The sequence below is a fragment of the Camelus ferus genome, chromosome 13 (genome assembly GCF_009834535.1).
Source record: "Camelus ferus isolate YT-003-E chromosome 13, BCGSAC_Cfer_1.0, whole genome shotgun sequence".
Lineage (NCBI taxonomy): Eukaryota > Metazoa > Chordata > Mammalia > Artiodactyla > Camelidae > Camelus > Camelus ferus.
In genome coordinates, this window is record NC_045708.1 from 2,716,051 (window position 1) to 2,733,138 (window position 17,088).

The following is a 17,088-nucleotide window of genomic DNA, read 5'->3' on the forward strand; positions in this document are numbered from 1 at the left end:
CAGCTTCTCATAAGTGGTTCTGCTCTCCTCTTAGGAGCGATCTCCCAAAGAGAGGGAAAGATGGGGCGTCCCTGTGGGGCTTCCATCCTCCAACCTGCTTCCTGCAAATGTCACTCTTACCACACGTCAAAAGGCTCAGTCCTCGTTCAGCCCTCATGACTGTGGGGTCCGTGGGGTCTTCCTGTAACCATTGACTCTGCATGCCTGAGCCCAGTGACCCATCAAAGCCCACGGGCCAGATGGTGAAGCACAGGACTGTTTTGCAAGCAAAGTGTGCGAGGAGCAGGAAGGAGGTGGCCTCTAACCGGCTTTATTACCAGGTTTGCTCATTTGGCGTTGGATGCTTGATTGTCCCCGGGACTCCAGAGCAGAGCATCGCCTTGCTCTGCAGGCTGGGCAGCGGGTTAAATCGATCACGTGTGTGAAGACAGGCGTGGCGACGTCTTTCCAGAGAGCATCACCATGGTGTTACCGTTGTATTCCCGCCCTGATGATCCTAGCTGGTTATTAACCCATGTATCATTTCCTCCAAATTTGAACTTGGCAAGTCCTAGGGAGAAATTTCACACGGAGGCAGGAGGGGGGCCTCCAGAACAAGGCAGGCATTGGAATTATGTCGTTACCTTCCTTCCTGTTCCCCTCGCTTTTTATCCTCTACTTCTCAGTTCCCGAGCTAACAACGTGAGGCGCAGCTGCTGTTGTAAGATGCTGTGTCCGGCAGCGCGCGCTGGGGGTGGGGCGGACATAAAGCCAGTGAAGGTTTGGATCTTTTACAAGGGGCTCCAAGATGCACGAGAGCCTCCGGCAAAGGGCTTCTGTTCTGGTTTTCGGTGAGGGGGCTCCGTGAGCCAAACGTTTTCTCCTCTGGGCCTCAAATCCTTCCATCCACCAGAAGAAGAGACTCAGTGCTTCCCCATCTCTCCCAGCGGGGGTGGGAGGGAATCGGGTATCTAAGATACGACTGGTCACCTCAAGGTGACCTTCCGAAGAGCCTGCTAACCAGACATTCACCCCAACAGAAGGATTCCCTTGGTAACGAGATGGCAGGTCAGAACCCGCTGGTGGCCCGGCCTCCTCTGGCCCTGCAGACACTGGGGGGTGGACGACAGAGCGCTCTGCTCCTGTACGGAGACCCTCAGTGCCTCCCGCTGGGCCTGGCCTTGCAACTGAACCCTCCCTCCTGCTCCTGCTGGCGCCACTCAGCACGCTTTCTTACATCGCCCTCCTCCACAGAGAATTCTCCTGGCCCAGAAGATGGCAGGTTTATCCCAAGAAACAAAAATTCAGTACTTGCCATCAAGTTTGGCATGTGACCTGCCAAGATGGCTGAGAGGCTTTTCTCATGGGGCCCAGAGCTCTCTTTTAGGGGTCTGTCTCTGGAGGAAGTAGTGAGGTTCAAGTACCAGCCTCTGTAATTTAGAAGCTTGTTCTCCCCAGGCAGGTAGAGGGTAGACCTGCCAGCCTCTGCCTTGGAAAAAGTGAGGACCTCAGATCAAAGTTAAAACTGAGTTGAACAAAGTCTGAGCTCAAAATCATTTAACACAACTGCTTTTTGAGCCAGAAGATTCTATGTGATCCAAGGAATTTCCACAAACTTGCCCAGATGGTTTTCACTTCCATAATTTATGACAACAGTATCTACCTTTGAGGGTCGTTGCTGGGAATAATTGGGATAGCCCACACCTGACGATTGCTAATGCTTGTTGAGCACGCCTGTCATCATCATTATCACCACCAGCATCATCATAATCACGGTCACCATCATCATCACCATCTTCGGTATCATCACCATCTTCGTTATCACCACCATCACAATCATCATCACTATTGCCAGCATCTTCACCATCACCACCATCATCATCATTCCACTTCCATCAACATCACCATCACCAGTATCATCATCATCATTACCACCATCATGAGCACCACTGCCATCACCACCATCACCATCATCATCATCACCATCGTCACCACCATCATCACCATCACCACCACCATCACTACCATCACCATCATCACCACCATCACTACCATCACCATCATCACCACCACCATCACCAACATCAGCCTCCTTCTCATCACGGGAAGCACAAAGGATGAGCACCTACTCTTCATGACTTCATGACAGCATGTTCATCTCTTGACTGGGCAAGGATTGTGTAGATGGAGGGAGGGTGAGGAAAAACTGAGCAGCCACCTCTCCCAGTTGTCCATTAGACTGGACATCCATTTCAACCTCCCTCTCCCAACAAAGTCTGAGTCGGCTCTCAGAGAAGCTTGTGAATAAATAGCAATCACTGAGGCTGGTGGGCACATCCTCATTGGTAAGATTGAAGGTGGTCCCTACGGCATAAGTCGCTATCAGCCCCATTGGCAAGCTGATTTGGCAGTCCTAGGGGGAAGGCAAGCTGGCTCAGAGATTTGTAGCACATGCCACAGATTGGGCACAGGTGGATGGGAAGCCGGAACCCACAGTGAACGCTGCCACTTTAAACAATGGGCACCAACACAGCTGCTCCTAAAAGCAGGCACCAGGGCTAAGCTAGTCAAAACGGCCTCTGCCTTGCGTGCAGCAGGTGCTCGATAAAAGATTATTGAATCAATGGCTCAAAGAATGAATGGAGGGAGTCCCATGACGTTCATGGATCTTCTCCAGTTTTTCAGGGGTGCTTATCCTGTTGGCTCAGGAAGGGAATGCCTCAGGACAAACAGAAATAGCCCAAAAGTGAGGCCTCCAGGAAGAGAAAGCTCGTTTTCTGGTCACGCCAACTTTGAATTATTTATTAGCAATTCCCCCACGAGGATCCTCTTCAGTAGAGAGGTAACATCTGTTTGTGACACTGTGTCCTTGGGAGGCACCAGAAAACTCTTACACCCTGAAAAGCTCCATGCTGGACCACGCACACGTGATGTTCTCACCCCAGGACCCGCCGGGGCCTCGGGTGCGATGGGTGGGTCTCTGTACTTGGATGCCGGGAGTGGAGGGAAACAGATGCTCGAGTGACCCAGGTGGGAGGACTTGGGGAGTTGACACTTGTGTGGGGCGGGCTGCTGCCACCTGCAGGGCTCTCTGCAGAGAACTTCAGGGCCCTGGACCTTCCAGGTGGCCCACACTGACCAGCGGATTCAGCCTTAATGTCCATGTCCCAGGAAGGATGTAATGGATGAGTTGTCCGGAGAGACCTAGCTGGGGAGGGAACCAGAGGTGGGGGCTGTTACCAGCCTGTCTTCTCCCCCTCCCCCTGCATCTGTGGTTGGTGGACAATGATGCTGCAGGGGCGAGGGGCAAAGGGACAGTGCGGAGAGAATTCCTGTCCTTGCCATCCTCGTCCTCCAGTGGGGTTCACAGGCTGCTCTCCCTCAGGCTCTGGCTGTCCTGCTGCTGGAGTGGCTGGTCCTTCTGTCCCCATCCTGCTGCCTCCTCCCCACCATGTACACACACACACACAAAGCAGAAGCAAAGGCCAGGCTGCAGATCCTCCCGTGGGACTTGGGGAAGCATCAGCTCTGGGCCTGGATCTTTTATTCCCCAGAGCCTCAACCGGCAGTATGGTTCTTGGAGAGAATTCTGAAAAGGGGAAGATGCTCCCCAGGGATCCAAGTGCCTGAGTCTCCAAGAGTGTCAACCCACGCGTCCCCCATCTTCCCAATAAACCCTGGGCTGTCCTGGCTCCTCCTGGGTCAGGCCAAACCCTGCTCCTGCTTGCAGGCCAGCTGCCCCAGGGCTCAGACTTCAGGACAGGACCTACCCAGGGCAGGAGAGAAAGGCGGGGTGATGGGTCTTTGGGGAGTGCCTCCACCAGAGCCCACCTGCACCAGGTGAAGGGCTTGGCAGGTGCAAGAAGGACACGTGACCCTGTCAACTGGGGTCCCCTGCTGGGACACCCTTTACACGAGGGGACTGGTGTTCAGAGCATTCTCAGCTGGGCCCCTGAATCTCGTGCCCCTGGTTTCATGGCTCCCCTCTCTGCTTCTCTGTCTCCAGGTTTGGCGGTCCATCAGATCATCACCATCACCGTCTCCCTCATCATGGTCATCGCTGCTCTGATTACAACTCTTGTCTTAAAAAACTGGTAAGGCTTCTCGGCCCTGCTGGCCTGGAAACAGGGGTCCCCGGGGACATGCACACAGGAGAGTCTCTACTTTTCAAATCTGGTCCAGCGCACAGCCCAGGGAGTTGTTTCTGTTTGCTGGTGAATTCCACGCTCGACCCCTCACCTTTGCCCTGGGCAGCTCGGCCGGCAGGTGGGCGGCTCGCTCCCTGGCACAGCCCTTCCTTCCGGTGGCGAGCCCGGGCCCCTTGACTTAGTCCCACAGGCAGCAGCAGGTGTCCTGTTCCCAGAGCCTGTCTCTCAGATCCCAGTGCCCTTTGAATGTCACCCTCCCAGCGCGTTTTTCATTATTTCCCACCAGCTGCCTGGGTGCGGGGGTGCGGTGGGGGGGGGGTCTGTGCCTGCCCCTCGCTGTCCCCGGCTGTCCCCGCCGGCCTCTCTGTCTCCTGCCTTCCTCTTGAGGCCGCTCTGGGTCTGCCGAACTAGGTTACTGCTTTGCTCCAGGCAGCCTGTCTTTGCCTGTTTCCTCCTGGAAATTGGCCTACTTTGAGGTTGGCCTTGCTAGGTGTACACACCTGCTCCACCCCTGGGAAAATCAGGGAGCTGCTGGGCAACACTGCTTCTCGTGCGCCTCCCTGCTGCCACTCCTCCAGCAACGCAGCTCCTTTTAGCATCGAAGCCACCCGCCCTTGTAGAGTAACACACCCAGCCCCCACTGCTGACCGGCCAGGAGGTCAGGCGGGCTGAGGGGAGGGGCCGCCCTGGGCCTCCGGGGAGCAGAGAAGCATGGAAACGGGAGCGAAGGCCAGTCTCCAGGATTAGAGAGGATGGGGCTGGGGGGCACCACCCCGGAACAGACCTCACGCTGAGCCGGAAAGGCCTGGAGTGGCCTGATGGCGGCCAGCAAATTCGGGACCCAGGGTGTTTTCTGGGGCAGGCGACGTGGATGGCACTCAGCCCCCGGCGGGGCATCTTGGGCAGGGCTGCCTGACTGGGGAAGGGGCTCCGGGGCCCTGGGCCGGGTGCGTGCGCGGCGGCCCCAGTGCCCCCGGCTGGCTCGATGAGGGGAAGCCCCTCCCTCCAAGGAGGCGGCCAACTTTGCGACCCTCTCGCTATGTGACAGGCAGGCAGCCTTCCTCCTGGTTGTCCTGCATTTGGGGTTTGCAGCAAGCCCGCCAAGACTCCTTTAGGGAGGACGCCCCAGGGTGCAGGTGGGTGGGCTCCACTCACTTGCTGAGGGGCCCCCAGCTTTCATACCCATCTTCCCACCTTCATTTGTGGGCGAGGCGTCCCACCAGCAACCAGGATTCCTCTCATTGGGAAGACGTGGCAGGGAATTAAAACAACTTACGGGGAGATGGGCTCGTGGACCCCCGCCCCTTACAGCCCCCTCTGCACAGGCTCTGAACGTGAAGGGGGGAGAGGGAAGGATCTGGTACCCCAGTGAGGCTCCTGGAATCTCCCCTTCCCTGCCCTCCTCTGTGGGCAAGACACTTCCCTCCATCCTTGTGAACTTGCCGTAGAAGTGACCTCCGGGGGCTGGGAGGGGTCACTGCGTGTCTTCTCCATCAGATCTCTTGGCCCGTAAGGGTGGGGTCCCGCGTGTGGTCTGCACAGTGTCTGGAAGCCTCTGTGGCCCAGAAGAACGGGGAATGGAGGCAGGTACCCACGAGGCACACAGCACAGTTCTCTCCAAGACCCAGTGATCCGGTCTCATTTCCAGCTTGTGAGAAGGGTCAGGGGAGGGGCTGAGGATCAGGGTTCCCCCCCCCCAATTCTCCCCAAGGATAACTCCATGGTCCAGTCCCAGCGAACGATGACCACTCAAACCGGGGCACAAAGTCTTCCCCACGGGCCCCTGCCATGGTGTCCATCCCATTCAGACGCTCCTGGGGAAGCGTAGTCAGTACCCCTGTCCGGCTGACATCCTGTGGCCGGAGGAGGCTTCAGCTCCCCGATAGCACAGCTCAGCCACTTACCTCAGAATCCTCCCTGCAATAACGACCACATTTAAAATTCAAATTTTCTTAAAAAAATAAAAAGAGAGCGCTGATTGCTTGATTGTGGTCCATCTTTCTGAAGAGGCTGGGAATTACCGTTTAATATTAAATGATGGATAATTAATGCCTGGAGAGGAAGGTCCCACCGCTTTAAGCGCTGGCGTTGTCTGTGGGTGCCGGCGTCTGCCCGCCGCCCATCCCGACGTCTCTCCGGCCCAGCTGTGCCCAGAGCGGGAACACGCGCAGGAACGGCCACCAGCGGAAGGCCACCCAGCAGGAGGAGAGCTGCCAGAACCTGACGGACTTCACGCCCGCCCGCGTGCCCAGCAGCCTGGACATCTTCACGGCCTATAACGAGACCCTCCAGTGTTCGCATGAGTGTGTCCGGGCGTCCGTGCCCGTGTACACCGACGAGACGCTGCACCCGACCGGGGAGTACAAATCCACGTTTAACGGGAACCGGTAAGCACAGGCGGGAGCCGGGCGCGGTCGCCGCCCGCTCCTGGGGGTGCCGGGCTGTCCTCGGGGTGAGGCAGCCTTCTTGTCCTGCCGGTGGCCCGCGCACACGCAGGCAGCCGGCCGGGCGAGGTGAGGCGAGAGGGGCGGGGTAGGCGCAAACAGGGGTTTCGCCCTCCAGGGAGGGGACGCGGCGGCGGCGGTCGGGGTCCAGTCCAGACCCCGGCACCTGGCTACGTGCCGACTGTCCTGCCCGCTCCTGGGTCCCGCGTCTCGGAGGCCGAGCAAGGCTCACTGCCCAGAGTCCAAAGCCAGCCTCGCAGTCTCGAGCTCCCCAGATACCGACAAGTCTTGATCGTCCCGCCCCCACCAGCATCTCTGAACCCCCATCAATAAAATGTCAGCAGCAAATCTAGCGAAAATATCAAACACCAGCCCGACTCCTGGTTGTTAAGTGCCCTTTTTTATTAATCATACACAATCCCTCAAAGAAGACACGCCTCTCACCGGCCCGGGGAGTGTGCAAGAAACCCTTGAGTCGCTTCTGAAGGCTCATCCAGAATTAGATTGAAACAGCAATAAACTAGGTTTTATTTTTTGAGTGAGCCCTCACTCATGCAGCATTTTGTAAATAATAAAAAAAAAAATCCCACAACTTAAAAATCTTAGGAAGAAATGAGCAGGACCCCAGGCAGACTTGAGGGCCCATGGTCAGCAGTGGGAGAAGCCGGGGCGCTGCCCCAGTGCCCTAAGGGGCTCCGCCCTGCACCCACGTCCAGGAGATGCAGGGGCTGTTCCCGGAGTTGATGTCGCCTTGTCCTGTCCCCGAGAGCGAGTGGGAGCTCCTTTAATACTTACTTACAGCCGGACTCTGCCGTGTTCTCTGTCTGAGAGGCCCCCTCCCCAGGGGAGAAGGGGGCAGCAGAACCCTCAGGATGGCCCGTCTAAATGCTGTGGCCTCCACTCGGCGACGTTTGGGGAGCTCGTGGGCTGCATCCCAGCCTCGCCGAGGGCCGTGTGCGCACGGATTCTCAGACCGTCCCCCCGAACGTGTGTGTGCCCGTTTGGGTGCCAGCCCCGGCCGGCCAGTGCTTCCGCCTTTGGGGGAAGAGGGGCGGGTGGGTCTCGAGGTGTCACAGCCCTAACCCTCCGCCCCTGGCCGCGGGCAGGGCGGGCACAGCTGGCTGGCGTGGGAACCCCGGGCGGAACAGGTTCTTGCTTTCTGTTTGAAGGTGATGCTCTGTTGGCTCTCGCCGGCCTTGGGAAGTGGCAGCTCAGTCTCAAAGGGTTGAAACACCCGGGCGGGGGCGGCATTTTAGGCGCCAGGCCTCGCCCTCCCTATAACATGCAGTGAAGCGGGTGGAGGCAGAGACGCTGAGCCTGGCTCTCATCCTGCAAGTCAAAAACTAAAACCTGGAGATGGCACCACCGTGGGCCTCAGCACCAGATTCCTCCTGTGCACAGACGCCTCAGGCTGCGTGACCTCCAAGGACAGGGCGGGAGGGAACACCGGCCGGCTCCGGGCGGGGCGGCCAGCGGGGCCAGGCCGAGCATCACCTCCCTGGGGCTCCCCTCTACCCGAGAAGCCAGGCTCCTTTTCCTTATCGGTAGGGGAGGGGGTAACTAGGCTTGTTTGTTTCTTTGTTTAATGGAGGTCCTGGGGACTGAACCCAGGACCTCGTGCGTGCGCAGCGCACGCCCTACCCCTGAGCGACACCCTCCTCCTAAGAAGCCAGTCTTCGGGGGCGGGCCCAAGCCAGCCGGCTGGTGGGGTGCCGGGTGCCAGCACGCGCCAGCCCGCCTTTCTGCCTGCTGCAGACCCTCCTCTTCTGACCGGCATCTTATTCCTGTGGCCTTTGTGTCTGAGAAGTGGTTTGAAATCTCCTGCTGACTGGCCGAAGTCTTTTTTACCTCCTGGGGGCAGGGCAGACGCCATGTGTCTGTTTCATGGTACGTACCTCTTTTTTGGGGACCTTGATTAATTTTCCCTTTGCCTGACCTTCCCTCCACCCCCTCACCCCGCCTCCCTTCCGGATGTGGCAGGTAGAATTCTGAGGGCATCACCGCCCTGGTTGCCAGCCAGAGGGCTGGGCTTGTGGTCTCTCTGCTGCACTCATGAGAAATGCCCCCGGGTCCCCCTGGAAGGGACCGATGGACGCCCTCGAACCCCCACTCGGCACCCGGTTGTTCTGCGGGTGCCACTCCCCTGCAGTGCCGGGGACCCCAGTTCTCCAAGCGAGCTCCAAGCGCAGCTCCCGTTTCCACGACAAGAGGAGGCAGGGCCGCGGCGCCGCGGGTGGATGCCAGGCCGGGCCTCCATCACGTGTCTTTACGGGGGTGGGGGGGCGGGGAGGGCGCGGAGCAGAATTAAAATACAATTTTGAAATATAAAAATAAGAGATAAGAAAGAAGATGATAAAGGAGGAAAGTGAAGAGCTGAGACATCTACTAATTTGGAGCCGGAGACCGGCACCAGAACGCACTGAATTTTCCACGCTCTGCTGGGTGGGAACATTCCGTTTGCTTTCAGTGATATTGACTTTAATGCTAACGGTAAATTGCTTTCTTCTGGGCTGAGCCTCCCGAACGTCGGGCTGCTGGGGGGAGAGCGTCTCGGCCCCGGGGCCGCGCGTCCCGCACGCACAGGCAGTGGCTGCGGCCAGGGCTCTGCGTTTTCCTTTCTGACGCTGTGTTTCCAGAGGACGCTCGTCTCGCTCATCCACAGACAGCATCTTCCCTCCCCAGAGGTTCCTCCTGAACGTGACGTCAGGTCCCTTCTACCAGCAGGAAACCAATTTCTGGGGCTACAGATATTTGAAAATGTTCTTTGTTACTTTTGTTGACCTTCTGATGTGGGGGCTGCAGGGGGAACGTCACTGTCAGAGTCGGGGGAAGGCCGGGGGCGGGGGAGGCGTCTTCTTGGGGCGCACTCGTGACCCCCAGGGGACTCTGCTTACAGCGCTTAGCCAGGGCCGGGGGAGCTGGCTGCTTTGAGAAGTAGGAGTGAACCGATCAGGCCCTAATCCCAGCCCTAGTGAGCAGCCTGTTTGCTCCAAGCCACATCTCCCACCCTCACCTCCTGCCCTGAAGCCAGCAAAGCCCACTGAGCGCTCAGAGTAGCCGATGGGTGAAGGAACCTAATGAGATTCAGATGGAAAGTGAGTCCCCCTCCGGCCCAAAGGCCTTTGCTGAGGCTGTAAGAGGAGGTCTGTCCCTGCAGTCGAGGGCCAGATGCCCTGGTGCGGCCCGTCCGCCAGCAGCTCGTACCTTTGTCTGCCTGGATGCGACTGGCCTCGTCAAGGCCGGTGACAGGGCTCCCGCTGGAGTCCCGGCTGGGCTGGCGGTGGGGGGCCTGCCCATTAGTTGCAGAACTCCTGCTGCCCTGTGGGGCCTCGTCAGGGCGGCCACAGGGGCGCCAGTGTCTCTGTCAGGATTTCAAAAATGCACAAACACACCAGACGTGGAGCTGGGAGATGCTGGCCGTGCCCATCAAAGACCTCACTCTCTTCCTCTGAGCCCCACGGGACCCCAGGCCTGGAGGTGGACATGCTTCCACTCCAGGGAGGCCCCTGCTGGGCCGGGGGCCGGGGGCACACGGTCCCCTCCCATGGCATTCCAGCCGCAGCTCATTGGAGCACTCTGAACATCTCAAAACTCAGTCCTCTCGGCAATCCTATCTGACAGATGGGAACCTGAGGCGTGGGGAGGTGAAGTGACTGCCTGAGCTTACAGTCAGGTTGTAAGTGGTGGGGCCACACGTCCCCTGGTCACCTGGCTCCGGGCCCTGCTCTGCCCACCACCCAAAGAGCCTTGATCGCAGTCCCCTGTGGAATGCCTCTGTCCTCGTTCCAGCTCCGGCCTGGCCCCAGATGGGATGAGAGCTGAGTGGTGGGAGATGAGGGCGGGTTTCCAGCCACTTCGGCATCCCCATGGGGGCCCTTCAGCCTGACTCTGCAGGGCAGGGAGCCACGCAGGTAGGAGGCAGGTCCTGCGTGTCCGAAAGCCTGGGCTGGGGACCTCCTCAGCCCCAGTGGACAGGGAGCCACAGCTCTGACTTTAAATGCAAATCAAATTGGGAGAAAGTGCTTTTATTCCCTCCTCATCTTCCAAAGACCTTCATGTCTCAAGCCCAGTTCCCTTTCTAGCAGCACAGGGCACAGAGGAACCCCCCAAACACTGGGGCAGGCCCTCCCCGTGTGCGACCCCAGGGACCCACGGACACTGGGGTGGGCTCTCCTCGTGTGTGACCCCAGATGGGCCCCGGGGACCACTTCTCCTCGTGTGTCTGGGCCGCACTTCCCAAGTCTCTCAAGGAGCTGCTTCAGGACCAGTCCTGTCTTCAGGAGGAGGATACCTGTGTCCCCAGAGCTTGACCGAGTCACCGTGATCTCAGGTGGCTGGTGTGGGGAGGTGAGCAGAACCCATGGGACTTGCTCCAAGCGCAACCACACTCAGCCACGGCGCCCACGGACTCAGAGCATCCGCTCTCTCCGCCTATCCCCCCTCAGACACGGACCAGGAGGGCCACGCCAGCAGCCCTGACCGTCCTTGATAAGTGTTTCCATATCCCGTCCCTGAGCATCGGGCGACTGCTTTTCACTCACCGGGGGAAAGCGTTCGGACTTGAAGCAGCCCTGATTCCTGCAGTCAACGCCTGGGCGTAAGGATGGAGGAGAGAATGGCTCAGATCTACTGGGGCACTTACTGTCCCTTAAATAAACAGCAAGTAATACTAAAACATTTAATTAAGGTTTAAGACCCAGCAGAGAGACTGATCTCTTGCATGGCTACTAAGCCTCTCCACATGCATTTTTAATGATGATATAGCTGTTTGTTACCCGCCGCCCGGCTTGCGTGCTCACACTGACTCCAGCACACTGGGGACCGGAGCCCCGCCCCAGAGAGCCCGCTTCCCTGCCGGCAGGTTGACGGCAAGACCGGGGCTCGTGGACACAGGCAGCCCAGCCTGGGCAGCAGTTAAGCCTGTCTCCCTAGGTTCAGCCTTTACGATAGATTCCAGCAGACTCTAGCCCCAGACCCCCTGCGTGGTGGGGCCCGATTGGATGCTCTGGACGAGACAAGATGCTCCCAGGAAAGGGACCTTGGAGCCATGCCTCCCATCGCTCGTGCGCTAATTTCCTGTCATTTTTCATGTTAGCAAGTAAACTTCAGAAAACCTCACTAGTGCTCAGACCTTCCCGTCTGCCACGGCCACGTCACGCCGAGCCGAGCCTGGTGAGCCCGCACCGAAGCCAGTGCGGAATAAATCATGTGTTGTGACTATTTTCAAAAACACACCAAAGACATAACTAATAAAACACAAGAAACGCACCTGAGCCTTCCCGCTTTGTTCTAAAAAATACATTAACAGAATATCCAGCTTCTGTAATTCAAAGGAACGCTGTGTTCAAAGCAACATCCAGCCCCTTCTGGAAACTCCTCTCTCCCCAGGCTGAGGACCGGCGCCGAGCGGAGCAGTGGGGAAGGAGCCTTCCCGGGGTGCGGGGGACTCGCCGCAGCTCCCGCACTCTGGGCCCTAACGCAGTCTGCCTGCTGTTCTCTTCGTTCTGCGCAAGCAGGCGCTGACCCTCAAGCCCAGGACCCCGTGCGGCCTGCAGCCCGGTGGGCCCAGGGAGCCGAGACTCTCCCGCCAGGCAGCAGAGGGCACTAGTTTCTCCCAAGTCAGAATTTATCCCACATCCTCATCTCTCGGATCTCTGAAGCAGAAGCCTCCCGTTCTGGCCCAGAATCTTGCGTCCACACCGCCGCCTGTGCCCTCCTCTAGGCAGGATGCGCTCTCTCCAGCCCTCCTGGGGTCAGTGCCCGGCTGAGAGGCTCTCGTGCTGAGCCTCCGGAGCAGGACAACCCGAGCAGCCCCCATGAGCTGAGTGCAGGCAGCAGGAACTGGCGGCTTGGAGCGTGGCCGGGGTCGCTCCTCCTCCTTGCAGGCGACCTACCAGCCCCTCTACAAGAAGCCAGCGCCGCTGTTCAAATGGCAATTCAAGGTGCAGAGCTGGCACCATCCTGAGATGCCGGGGAGAAGCAGATGCTGGTAGGTTTGGAAGAGGCTGGCCCCCGAGTGGCCCAGAGCCCTGCCCTCCATCCTCCCACGTGACTTCACCTGTAGGCACTTCTGGCAGATAAGGATGCCGAGGACAAAGCTCCTCTGGTACAGTTGCCTCTTCTCTGAGCTTCACTCCACGTGGATTTCCCTCCCGGGCCAGGTTCAGAGCTGCAACCTGGGCAAACCCACGGGGACCCAGCAGGCACCCGTGGCACCTGGGGTGACATGTGACATACGTACATGCAAATAACACCAGTGCCGGTCGTCCTGTGCCCGAGGAGTCGCAGAGCCGGATGCTCTGATGGACAGAAATGAAACAGAACACGTTTAGGAGAGGAGGCAGTATTCACGAAGGCCTCCCTGGGAGGGGAGGTCAGCAGGGACGTGGGGAATTTGAAGCCAGAGAGTTATGCTTTGAGGCCAGGGTACAGGAGCTGCTTTTTTGTTTTGTTTTGTTTTGTTAAACCAGCAAAAGTGGGTTTATTCAAGAACAGCAGAGGAATTGCAATTTGGAACAAGCAGGCTGTACAAAAGCCACGGGTAAGTCCAACAAACAGAGGAGAGGTTATTTTATAGAGAAAAATGAGGCAGGTGAGAGGGTTTGGGGTTTTGTTTTTAGTGAAAGCCTGCTGGGAAACCGGGAGCTCAGGGTGTGAGCGGCTTCTCGCTGGCCGCGCGGCCAGGGTGGCGGCTTTCTGTCGGAGACGCAGTGTGAGTCTTGTCCTGTCGGGGCCTGTGGTTGATGACTCTTTCCTGTTGAAGACTCTGCTGCTGTGGTTTGTACTTGACTGTTGACCGAAGAGTCCACTGGAGGAAACTGGGAGTTGGAAGTGTAACTGGGGGGGATGGGGTGGAGGTGGTGGGACCTTGTCCTGGAGGATGCAGGGAGCCCGCGGCAGAGGCAGCCAAGACTTTTAAGTAACAAAGTGGCAGATGACGTCTGTAAGAAAAGAGCCCAGGAGTCGGAGCAGAAGCAGTGCCTCCCTTGGTCTGTCTGCGTAAGGTCGGAATAAAGGGTGGGAAGGAAACCACCAGCGGCGGCTCTCCGAGGAAAGCCCCCTTCTTAGGGAAGGAGGCCCTGTGACTCGCGGTCCAACCCCGGGCCCATCTGAGAGCAGCCGTCACCCTGGGGCAATGGGCAGCAGCTTAAACCCGAGACGGTCCTAGGCCACCAGGATGGGGGGAGGGTCACTAGACCCAGCTTTTAGGGTCCCTGTATTTTTTAATATATTTTTTAAATTTTTAAAATTGTCGTAAAACGTCCATAACAAAAAACTGACCATTTGAACCATTAAACAGGGCAGTTCTGTGGCCTTTAAATACAGCCACAGTTGTTACGAAAACCATCACCATCGTTCATCTCGGAACTTTTCTCACTTTCCCAAACTGACATACTGTGTCCGCACCCGCCTCACCCCGCCTTCTGCCCTCCGTCTCACTGCATCTGATAGTTCCAGGGACCTTGTATCAGGGAGATCGCAGAGGATTTGTCTCCGCTTTTTTTTTTTTTAACTTTCAAAAGGTTATAATGCAGAGAGACACACAAGAGGGACGTTCCTCTCTCATTTCAACAACTGCACTTTCTAACCAAGCCCCCCCCCCCCCGCAAATCCCAGAGAGCGGAGGAGGGGCGGGGGCGGGGCACGGTTGGAGAGCAGCTGCCCAGGGCGTCCGGCACACAGCTGACAGGATGTCGGCCCCATTCCACGCGATGACACCCCTGCCCACAGCAGGGCGGGCCACCCCACAGGAGGTGATTAGAAGCTCTATTTGAGGCCTCCCAGAGTTGCCCAAACGGGCATTGTTTGGAGGTAGAAGGAAGTCAAGGTGATTCTGCCTTCATCATCCAGACGGGGAGGGGTCCTAGAGAGGGAATGGGCGCCGTCGCCCCCACCCCGGTCTTCGGCCACCAAGACTCTTGGAGAAGATGCCAGAGACGGTGCTGACCGGGACACTGCTCCCACCACCCCTGCAGGTGTGCCCCCCACCCGGGTGCCCTTCAGCCTTAAGTCCTACCAAGGAGCACCCAGAGGGCTTCTCTGATTCAGGAGCAGGCACCTACCCCCTAGTCTGTGTAGAGGAAGGATGCACCATCATTCCTCCTTACACCTTTGAGGGTCCGGATTTCCGGTAGTTGTGGGGACGCGGGTGGGCACTCTGAGTGACAGCAGAGAGACACCCTGCCCCACCCTCATAACAGAGCTGCGGCTTGGAGCCAGCACCCCTCGGGGCTGAGCTGGGAGGCATCCCGACTCCCCTGGCCCTGCCCAGGACGGCTGCAGCTCTCTGACTCCCAGGGGGACGCTGTCCCTGGGGTCTCTCCTTGCAGCAGGAAGACTTGGGGTCTCCATTTTCCGAAGCGGCACCCCCCAGGTGGGGCGAGAGCCGCCAGCTTCTTTGCAGCCGGCTGACCTGAGCTGTGTGCACGGTTATTCACCGTCTCTTTCTCTCTCCAGCAAGATCAGCCCCTGGGCAGACCCAGGAGGTGGTTTTTCTGATGAAGTCCGTTGACCTCCCCTGAGTCCCAGCCTCAGCGAGCTCCTAGCTGAGCAGTGGACTGAAGTGGACTCCACTGCTTCCCGCAGCCCAGGAATGGAGCTGGCGGGCCCCCTCTGTGCCTTGGCGGCCAGAGCAAGCAGGGTGCTGGGTGCGCTCAGTCACCTGCAGGTCTGGGGTGCAGTGTCCCTGCCCTTCAACAGTTAATGTAGGGTGGTCCGGCCCCCTCTGGGGAAGCCCACACCCGATCTCAGGCAGGCGGGGGACCCCCCTCCATCAATTTCCCCGTAATTAACTCTCGGCTCCCCCTGGGATTCCTGGCGTGCGCACCGACTTCCGGTGACCAGGCCCCGCGAGGCAGCCTTGGGTGTCCCCGGGACTCTCAGGTGTCTGTAGCCAGGGGCAGGGGCCCTGCGTTGGAGGCTCGGGAGGCTGCCGAGACACCCCTGCCCCTGGCCTACTGCCTTTTAATCTCTTCTTGTTTTCTCTCCACACAGGATTCCGTTGGTGAACTTGTAAAAAAAAAAAAAATCAAAAATTACAAAAACCCCCCCACAAAACCTAAAACTAAACTATGTAAGGGGAGGGTCCCCGCGCCCACCACCTCTGTTTGCCGGTGGGGAACTCGCAGAGCAGGACGCTGTAGGCCAAATATATTTTTATAAAGATGCTGTTGCCTATGGGAACTGCCTTCTCCCAGAGCTGCTTCGGGGAACAGGAAGCAGACCCGCGAGGGAAGGAAGGACCTGGAGGCGGAGGGAAGGGACAGGAAGGAGGTCGCGCCGGACGCTGGGATTTGTACTTCGATTCTGAACCCGTGCCAATAATACCATTATGTGCCATGTACTGACCCGAAGGACTTGGGGACAGAGCTGCAGCCACGCGAGCCGCGAGGAGAAGTCGTACAGAAAGCAGGAGCGAGAATCTCTTCCGCCAGAGTCGCTGTTTCTGGTTACTATACATATATAAATATATAAATACACACACACACACACACACACACACACACACCCCTTTTTTGTACTGTAGCAATTTTTGAAGATCTTCAATGTTCCTTTTTAAAAAAAAAAGAAAATGTGTTCTCAGTTACGAAATCAGATTTATTGAACATGCTTAGTACGCGTAGAATGAACTGGTGTTTTCTACTCTGCAGACTCGCACACGTGCACACACACACACACACACGCACGCACACACATCCGCAGACGTTGGACACGGAGCTCCACCCGTGAGCATACTCCTTCTGGTGACCTGGCGCCCCGCCGCCATCCGTCCCGGACGGGCGGCCCCGACCCGCACGCGGCGACCCTGGCCTGGCAAGGTCCGCACGTGCTGGCTGCCTGCTGGGTGGCGCCAGAGGTGTGCTGAACTGTCATCTTGGGCCAGAATGAAGAACGCCATGGTTTTATATGCATACATATATATACACGTACTAGATAGACACATAAATACGACCTTTTTCCATTTACCTGTTTGAAGAAGCTACCTGACAGCCATGTGCGCCCTCGTGTGGCCGGCCGCTCACCAGCTGGCCTGAGCGTCACATTGGGAGGGTGGGTGATGGGCTCCTGGCCATCTTTGTGTTATACGAGCCTAGACCGGATTAAAGAAAATGTTCCAGTTCCAAAAATTAAAGGCCTGCAGCCTGGTGCCTTGTGTGCGCTCGTCAGGGCAGCGCTGAGCCATGGATGAGCGCGCCATGGGTCTGGGGCCGGGCGCCGGGCCCCGGGCGGGGACGGGGCTGGGTGGGCGTGTTCTGGTCTCTTCTCCACACCAGGCGCTCCGAGGTTGCCTGCTCTTTCTCGAGCCCAAGAGCGACTTTGACTCACGGTGGAGGGGTAGCAAAGACGCTGTCTCTTGTCGGCTCCCATCGGCCAGCGTTTGTGCTTTGCTGTCAAGAATCCCACGGTGGAGCCACCTGGGGGACATCGGGGCACAGACCAGCGTCTTGTTACAGAGAATCCCAACCACACACACACTTCATCGCAGACACCTCCTCACAGCCCCCACCTCACCCAGG

The 17,088-nt window shown here is 58.0% G+C and overlaps 1 protein-coding gene across 1 annotated transcript in view; it reads left to right on the top strand.

The window, feature by feature from the left end:
• Positions 1-16,703, top strand: part of AJAP1 (adherens junctions associated protein 1) — a 59,812-nt gene extending 43,109 nt beyond the window's left edge. Inside the window, exons 3-6 of the mRNA XM_032495042.1 lie at positions 3,986-4,073; positions 6,272-6,514; positions 8,327-8,458; positions 15,566-16,703. Of these exons, the coding sequence (XP_032350933.1) occupies positions 3,986-4,073; positions 6,272-6,514; positions 8,327-8,399 (404 nt within the window). The 3' untranslated portion in view covers positions 8,400-8,458; positions 15,566-16,703. The remainder of the gene's footprint in view (positions 1-3,985; positions 4,074-6,271; positions 6,515-8,326; positions 8,459-15,565) is intronic.
• The last annotated feature ends 385 nt before the right edge of the window (positions 16,704-17,088 follow it).